This window comes from Cucurbita pepo, chromosome 1 (genome assembly GCF_057944985.1).
Source record: "Cucurbita pepo subsp. pepo isolate OVF chromosome 1, ASM5794498v1, whole genome shotgun sequence".
In the NCBI taxonomy this organism is placed as follows: domain Eukaryota; kingdom Viridiplantae; phylum Streptophyta; class Magnoliopsida; order Cucurbitales; family Cucurbitaceae; genus Cucurbita; species Cucurbita pepo.
In genome coordinates, this window is record NC_141798.1 from 16,263,703 (window position 1) to 16,272,999 (window position 9,297).

The 9,297-nt window shown below is 32.7% G+C and overlaps 1 protein-coding gene across 1 annotated transcript; it reads left to right on the top strand.

The window, feature by feature from the left end:
* Positions 1–2,680: 2,680 nt before the first annotated feature.
* LOC111779690 (putative xyloglucan endotransglucosylase/hydrolase protein 28) lies at positions 2,681–5,213 on the top strand. Its single transcript, XM_023659809.2, has 4 exons — positions 2,681–3,048; positions 3,130–3,230; positions 3,418–3,626; positions 4,436–5,213. Exons 1-4 carry the CDS (start codon positions 2,859–2,861, stop codon positions 4,938–4,940), a joined length of 1,005 nt encoding a protein of 334 aa, XP_023515577.1. The 5' UTR covers positions 2,681–2,858; the 3' UTR covers positions 4,941–5,213.
* The last annotated feature ends 4,084 nt before the right edge of the window (positions 5,214–9,297 follow it).

Here is a 9,297-nt window from a genome sequence, read left to right on the forward strand (position 1 = left end):
TATTTTCTCTCTCAAATAAATAATATTGTCCAATTAAAAAAAAAAAACTCAATTTTAAGTTTGTAATATTTAAAAAAAAAAAAAAAAAAAAAGTTTATATGAAGTAATTTAGAGCTTCCCATGGAGTTGCAAAGCAGTCGGCGCACTATAGCAAAAACAGATGAGTGGTGATAACGTGCACTGTAGATTCACGTGGAGCGTCCACTCGTGAACTTGACCTTCCCCATGCACGTGCACGACTTCTTATGTAAATTTGCTCCTTTTTTTTTTTGAATTAACTAAATAATTTGGAAAAATTACAAATGGGGTTGAAAAAAACAAACCAGTAACTGCTTTCCCAACGACCGTTAGTCACGCGGGGGCGAGTGAGCCGAAATGGCTTTTTGGAAATTGACGGTCGTTAAGTCCCCGATTGACGGCGCCAAGTTCGCTGCCACAAGGCGACACAATCTATCTCTTTCTTAAATGTATTTGTTTTTTCTTTTTTATTCTGAAATTCGGTGGCTTTTAGATACTCGGTGGGGCCCAGTGGCCATCATCTACCTGTTCGAGAGTCGATAAATTTATTTAAAAGTGAATACTGTCCCTAAAAACTAACACGATTATTTCTAACATACTTAATCATTAAATTTTTATGATTGAGTCACGAAAAAAAATACACATTATTGATGTAGACAATGATTTTCAATTATTTTAAGATTTTTTTGGATATCCTATCCTCAAAATGCTTTGATTCAAATGTAGTATCATTTCATTCATGTACTCTACGTATCACATTAAAAAAAAAAAAAAAGTCCGACTTAATCATTACAATTTTAATAGTATAATTATATGTCATTTTATATACGAGTGAAGAAAGTCACTACTCTCCACCTAAAATGATGAAAAGTTTTCAAATAAAACATTTAAATTTATTAAACGACTCAAAATATTAAAATATTCAAGTCTTTTTATCCCACCCTCCTTCATAATTTACATTGATTTTAAATAATAAAAAAAAACTCCTAAATTGTCTCTATTATCGTGGTTTCATTGTTCTAAAATTTTCTCATCACGTGTCATATGTATAAGGAATCATCTAAAAAGAAAAAAGTAACATAACCGAGTATAAAAACACTTAGTAAATAGTCCCACTTGCACGACCTTGAATATCCATTCATACTTATCTTAAAACATAAAAGTCATATTTTTAGGCTTAACTCGTCTATGTGTTTAAATAATTAATTCCTTCTCGCTGTTAAAGTAGTTGGTGATCCTCTAAAGGCTCACCATAACACGACAAGACACTTTTTGCTACTAAGGAAATTGGCGACCCTCTAGAATGATGTTATAGTAACATCGTAACATGTAAGGAAACATACGTAATCGTAATAAAGAAAGTTAAACACATTCATATCTAAGCCTTATTTAGAAAATCATGTGTCGTACTATTGCATTTCATACATGGTATACAAGTCAAAGATTTCATATGTTATGCTATAATAGTTTACATATAGTCAAGCATAAGTAAGAGTTTTAAGAAAGTAATCGGCTCTTTATAGAAATAACTTCTCCAATTAATTACTTACCTCGTTCAAATTTGGGTAGGTTGGGCAGACTATATACGGAATAAGGTTCACACACCAGCCCCTTTTTTTTTTTTTTTTTTTTTGTAATTTAAATTTAAATTTAATTTTTATTATATTAAAGAAAAAAAAGGTTAGATATGGGATGTATGCATAATTATATTTATTTATATTTTATTTAAGAAGTGAAAATTATAAAAATTTAGAGATTTAATTAATTGTGAAGCAAAAAAAGGAAAAGAAAATAATGAATTGGTAGGGTGGGCCCCACGTGGGAGGCGCATGTACAGTTTGAACGAGGAAAGGCGCCGAATTTTAGATGGTCCCACAAGATGCTCGTTAAAGGGAGTTTTTTTTTTTTTTTTTTTTTTTTTTTTTTCAACAATTAATTAATGTCACTTTCCTCTTCCCTCCCTCCTATTTACCAAAATACTCTCCAAACTCTTTTTCTTCGCCTCAATCCAACACTCTATTTTTAGTCAGTCGGATTGATTTTTTTTTTAAATTATTTAAAAAAATTTATTTATCTATACATTAATAATTAAAATCTCAAACATTCACAAATTATATTACATTACTAACCTGGATTACAAATTTCAAATATTTTTAATTGTCATAAAAATCTTAAAAATAGAATACCGGACCAAAAAATGTAACCCATGAACTAGTTAAATTAAATACTAAGTCCAACTACAAATTGTTTTAGTATAAAAAATGATTTAATAATTTATTTAAGAAATAGGATAATTTTTAATGAAATGAAATAAAAATAGAAATGAATTGGGATTTGGAAACAGTGGATGTGGGGCGGTTGGCTGATGATGGACAAAACTAGTGGATTCTTTTATTTATTTAATTATTAAATTTAAAAAAAAAAAAAGAAAAAAAAAAAGCAGAATTACTTTTCATCATCAGAAAGGCCTTACAAAAATAAATTGTAGATTATACTCAAAGATGAATGGTTTGTATTTTAGTGCTTCCATTATTAAAATCTTTCCCACTTTATCCATTTTTTAAGCTTTTTAAATTTGAAATGAACAATATTTAATCTTTGCTCAAGCAGAATTTGAAGAACAAAAATTGTAAAAGAAGAAATTAAATTAAAGAGAGAGAGCAAGAAATGTGTCGACGACATAAGAACAGCTCAACAGCTTCTGCTCTCTATTCTCTCTAAAATGGCCTTTCCTTTCCTCCTTTGTCTCTCTTCGCATTAACCACTTTTGGCTCTCTCTCTCTCAATCGCTCATAGCTGTGCAAACATATATTCCACTCCACACCCCTTTTTCTTTCTCCATGAATTTCTCTCCAATGGAGCTTCTATTTGCTTGTTTTCTCTGTTTTTTCTCTCTTTTTGTTTCTGGGTTTCGACCAAACTTTCCATTACTCGACTTTGAAGAAGGCTATAACCCTCTGTTTGGCGATGACAATCTTGTCGTTCTCAAGGATGGGAAATCCGTTCATCTTCATCTCGATGAAAGAACGGGTGAGTAAGGGAAGCTTTTCTTTAATGGGGTTTCCATGGATTTGGAGTTTGATTGATTCTTCTCTCTGTTTGCTGTTTCAGGTTCTGGGTTTGTGTCTCAGGACCTTTATCTTCATGGGTTTTTCAGCGCTTCCATTAAGTTACCTTCTGATTACACTGCTGGAGTTGTTGTTGCCTTTTATGTGAGTTTCATCCTTCTCTGATTTTATGTTCTTCTGAGATTAATCTAATCCGTGGTTTATGAGTTCTTTATTTGAGTCATGAAGTGAAATCCATGTTCTTGGCACATGGGTTTTAGTTATTGAAGCTGTTTGATGAACTTGGATGAACAAATAAGGGGAAATATTGATTGGGGTTTGTGATTTTCAGATGTCAAATGGAGACATGTTTGCCAAGAACCATGATGAGATAGATTTTGAGTTCTTGGGGAATATCAGAGGCAAAGATTGGAGAATTCAAACCAATATTTATGGGAATGGAAGCACGAGCATAGGCAGAGAAGAAAGATATGGACTCTGGTTTGACCCATCAGAGGATTTTCATGAATACACCATTCTCTGGACTCAATCTCTCATCATGTAAGTGTTCTTAAAAACCATATTAATGAAATCCTTGTTGTTCATGTTCTGTTGAAGGACTTTGATGTGATGTCTCTTTATTTGGTACACTATTTAGAGTTCCTCCTTTTAAAGAGAGGAAATTTGGTGTGGTTTTTGGATGTTTTCCCCTTAGAACTGAGAGCCCCTTGTTTTGTGAAAACCATCTTTCTCTGTTCTAACAGAGAAAGAGCTGTTTAGTTTTCCTGTGAAAGAAGAGAAAACCAAAATAAAATTGCCATTTGTGAAGATTACTAGAGAAACATGTGATTGGTTTGGACGTAGGAGGGTGTGCTGTTGACTGATGTAGTACAAATTTTCTTGGGAGACTGTAGCCGCCCAAACCCACGGCTAGTAGATATTGTCTTCTTTGAACTTTTTCTCTTGAGTTTCCCCTCAAGGTTTTAAAACGCGGTAGGGAGAGATTTTTACACCCATACAAGGAATGCTCGTTCCCCTCTCCAATTGATGTGGGATCTCACAATCTACTCCTCTTGTGAGTCAGCGTCCTTGCTGGCACACTGTTCGCAGATATTGTCCACCACTAGCAAATATTGTCCTCTTTGAGCTTTCTTGGGATCCCGGCATCCTTCTGGCTCCGATACAATTTGTAACAGCCCAAGCCCTCCGTTAGCACATATTGTACTCTTTGAGCTTTCTCTTTTGGATTTAAAACGCGTTTGTTAGGTAGAAGTTTCCACACCCTGTCTAAAGGGGTGTTTGATAGCAGAGAGAGCATTTAGGGATCATGAATGATGGGATTTTCACTGTTGATGTTATGTCTGATGCAGATTTTATGTGGACAATGTTCCCATTAGAGAGGTGAAGAGAACAGCAACAATGGGAGGGGACTTCCCTTCTAAGCCAATGACTTTGTATGCCACAATATGGGATGGATCTACTTGGGCTACCAATGGTGGCAAATACAAAGTTAACTACAAATACGCGCCATACATTGCCGAATTCTCCGATTTCATCCTCCACGGCTGCGCTATCGATCCAACCGACCAGTCCTCAAGCTGTGATCACTCCCAAAACTCCAACCCAATCCCTTCAGGTATAACACCATCTCAAAGAGCCAAAATGGAGAGCCTCAGAAAGAAGCACTTGACATACTCCTATTGCTATGACCGCATCCGCTACAAGGCCCCTCCACCGGAGTGTGTGATCAACCCTGCAGAGGCTGAACGACTCCGAGTCTTCGACCCTGTAACATTCGGTAAAGGAAGACGCCATCGCGGGAAAATCCACCACCACAGCCTCCTAAACCAGGCAGAATCCGCCGCCTCTGCTTGAGACATGGCATATTCTTTCGTGGGGGTCATTTTCTCGTGTATAGACGACGACCGAGGTGAGTCGATAGATTTGTTGAAGGTGCCATAGGAGGAGATCCACATTGAAGAGCATCTGTATAGTTCATTTATTTTGTTTTCATTGTCACTTCACAGTTTCATTACATTCTTGGTTTTCTGATTACCACATTCAGTAGTAGCAGTGTTAATGGATTGTTTTGAATTTGATATGAAACCCTCATAAATTTGAATAAAAAAAGTTCAGGATTTCAGGTTTTGTTTGTTGGTAGCCATTGTTGTTAAGTTTGAAGGTTTTATTCTATGGAATTCCAGTGACAGAGGCTGTGAGAAAGACAGGGACAGAGGCAAGTTGCGAGGACTTTAAGGTGAAACTGTCCAAATGTAAACATTATAGAATTTGTTTTGTAGGGAAAGAAAGTGAAGAGTTTTGTGTCAAGTTGGTTGCAGAGAGACTTCTTTTGGTTTTTTGTTTTCAAAATTCAAAGTTTCCTTTGGATTCTGGTCCTAGATCAAAATTCGGCTCCTCGTTCAATTCTTTTGAAGTTATTGATCCTTTTCCTCGTTCGAGAAGTTCTACAGATGGAGACATACTGAAAACCATGCCTTTCGAACGCAACGCCCTTCTTTCAAACACTGTAAACTCGGATAGGAAAAGGTTTTCGGTTTCTTCTTCTTTTCTACCTAAGGACATCAGATTGAGGAATCCTTGATTCTAATTTTCAGTATGAGTACTGCGCATTGCGACCACGGCGAAGCCTCCCTTCTTTCCAAGCTACGCCTTCAAACAAATACAGAAAAATCATCCTATTGAAAATATTACTAACCCACAAATAACTATCTGTTTGAAACCTAAAGATTATATTGTAATATTAAAATTTGAATTTTTAAAAATTATGCCCGTGAAGATTATATATATATATTTGGGGAAAACTCGTTTCTGCTTGTCATTTGCTTAATCAAGGCTTCTGATTGGAAAAATGATTTTCCAATTCAATAAATGTAGGCTAATTTGCCCACCCTTGTATTAAGGAAACAAAGGGTATAAAGTCTTTTCGTAATCCATGAATAAGATAACGCCGTAATCGAGCATCACTCATTGGCTCCTCAGCATCTAATTCTGAAATTTCAGAACACAGATTTTTCACTTTCAAGAAATATTCTTCAATAAAAAATTACCTTGAGTTACCACAGCTATTCATTCTCTAGAAATTGCAATCGAGCGGTATTTTTCTTAGTAAACAACTTTTGAAGTGTTTCCCACACTTGTTTTGGTGACTTTAAATGGTCAATATATTCCTTGCTAATCAAAGTTCGCAAGGTGAATAAGGCTTTTCCATATTTGATCTTCCATTGTCGGCATAATTCAGCATTCTGTGGAGTATCTACTGGAATTTCTGTGTCATCACCTTCAATTAAATCCCACAAATCTTGCCGATGTAGATAAGCTTCCATACATAACTTCCAATAATTATAATTATTGCCAACAAGCTCTTCTATAGCTATACCCACATGAGCACTTCCACCCTTCATCTCGTTTGAGTAATAATATCAAACCCTTGGTCACCAACTTGGCTCTGATACCTGACACAATATCTACCGCTCAAAAGTGTGAATAGATATGAAAATATTATTATTCAACGAAAGAATACATATTTAAGAATGAGAAATAGAATTGGGATCGAAGGTTCAATCTTCATAACTAAGATATATTCTGTAACTAATATATTATCCAAATATTAACTAATATCTTCACTCATTCAAACTAACAATAAGTTCTAAATTTTGACAGGGAGGGCTTTTTATGCCGCGTTTTTTCAGATTCATAAATTAAAAGTACGATTTTTAAAAACAACTAAAAAATTGAAAATCATTTGGATAATTATGAACGTTTATTTATATGGATTAAGGTCAAAGTGTGGAAAATAGATTTATGAACATGATTTTCCAAGATGGTGAGAGTATTTATATTTTTTAATAAAAAATAAAAAATTCAACCAACCAATTAGTTAATTAAATTATTTTAAAATGAAAGCAATATTTTGATTTAAATAATAAATGAGTGGAGAGAAAGATATGTCACTTTCCCCCATTTGCATTCATTTATTAACAAAATCCAAACATTATATCCCATTGGTGATTTCAACAAATTGGCCATCAAATTTTTATAAAAATTCACAAGTGGGATTTATTATTATTATTATTATTATTATTATTTTCCAAAAAAGATTTTGAGGCCACAAATGTTAGGTTGGATACTGTTCCCATGTCACCATACTTCATGTTCCATGACACAACAATATAATTTTAAATTAAATTAATCAAATTTCTTTTTAATTAATCAACTTGGTTTTTCCCTCAATATTTTTTTAATTAATTGTATTAATAATATTTTCTTTACTTGGGATAATTCAATTTTCCTTTTAATATAAATAAATTACTTGGTGGTGAGTTTTTAGAAGAAAGCGTTATTATATTTTAAAATGAAGGAAAAAGGGACCACAAATTATTAAAATTAAGTGCTTATAGCAATATCGAGTAAATAGTGATACAAATTCCTTTTTAATTATAATTAGTGGTAAAACGGGTACATGTAAAATCTCTCCGACCAAGTTTTAGAAATTTTAAATCAAAAACCTAAATGGGTTTAAGAGTGTTTAAAACATTTGATGATTCAAAAATATTGAATTGACATGATTTAATCTATATGGTTTAAGTAACAACTCAAATAAATGAAAATTTTATGGGTTGGATTGGTTCGATTCATATGATTCCGAGTTGAATCATACCATCTGGATTTATTGTTAAATTTTAAGAAAATATTTTTTCTTACCATACAATTATATATTCACATATTTATTTTGATTTTATAATTATAATTTTTTAAGTCTCTCGAAATAAATATATAAATAAATGTTTTATATATTCACGATTAAATTTTATTAAAAACAAAAATTTGAATGAATGACTAAAATAATCCCAACCAGACCGATTGAGTTACATTAGGTTTGTTATTTAATAAAGTTTGCTTACATTAAAAAAAGAATTCAACTCAAGCAATTATGTTGGATCTAAAAAATATATCAACTCAAATAATTCAACTCATGAACACTCAAAAAATTATCTATAAATCATATATGAATACTTCACTTTTTATTTAATATTGAAAAAATATAAATGATTTTACAGATCTCTACATCATAAACATCTTTGTTCTGACGTGTGCATACACGATCAACGACTCCTTGACTAACTAATAAGTCAAATTGAATTTTCTCAAACAAACGATAAACGATAAAAATAAGTCATTTTGAATGAGAGTTTGAAGTAGTATGACGTATCTCTAACCTAAAGATCTAGCTCGTTAGAGAATGTGTAAGATTATGATAATGTTTTATGTTACCAATAAGTCACTTTTTCTATAAACTCAATTGCACAATATTTGATTGTGAATGTAATATCAATGAAATTGAATGAATGTATGCTTAATTGGACCATCCATCGTTTTTTCTTTTTTTTTTTTTAGAATTTTCAAACCATGAAAAAAATAATGTTCTTACCGAAGTCAAACACCTCTGTTTTATTCCGTTTTCTTCGTAATTCTCGACTGAGTTCCAATACTAAACTTCAAGATTTTCTTTCCTAAATCATCATGTTCAAGAATCATACCTTAAAATTCAAAATTCAGCGACAATCAGGACTAACTCGAGAGTAACTACTGCAAACTTATTTCGAGTTTTCTTCGACGACTTTTTGACGAAAATGGTCGATGCAAGTACTTGATCTCCTTTTCAGTCCAGTGAACGAGTTTGTGAGACTTGCCGATTGGTCTTGTCTCATGGTCGTCGGATCTTGTGGTGTTTTTCCCCTCTTTTCTTCGTTTCTCTAAAACCCTAATTCCCTTCTCCCACTTCTTGATCTCTCTTTAATTTTCTCTCTTCTTGGAGGTCTAACCAAGTGTCAAAATTACCGTTTTACTCTACGTTGACTTTGACCTTTTTTTTTTTTTGCTCTTTTTCGATTTTTTAGTATTTTTTATTTTTTCTAAGTTCATCCAAGTATCCAAAGCTCTTAAATCCGCCATACAATTCTAAAAGCTCCTGTTATATTACACTATTTTATGTTTTTAAAAAATATAGGGACGAGAATGAAACCAGGATTTTCATCCTTCTTATCTATATAATAATAAAAATTCATTATGTACTAAAAAAAAGAAAAATAATGTAGTTATATTATAAAGAATTGTAAACAACTCCATGTTCTTCAAAATTTGATTGTGAATGTAATATTAATGAAATTGAATGTATGCTTAATTGGACCATCCCATCCCCCACTTGCACTTA

Bases quoted from the DNA above. Each gene is read 5' to 3' on its own strand.
- LOC111779690 (XM_023659809.2), top strand. From the start codon at position 2,859: ATGAATTTCTCTCCAATGGAGCTTCTATTTGCTTGTTTTCTCTGTTTT. The intron at 3,231-3,417 runs GTGAGTTTCATC...TGTGATTTTCAG, and splicing joins GAGTTGTTGTTGCCTTTTAT to ATGTCAAATGGAGACATGTT. The intron at 3,627-4,435 runs GTAAGTGTTCTT...TGTCTGATGCAG, and splicing joins TGGACTCAATCTCTCATCAT to ATTTTATGTGGACAATGTTC.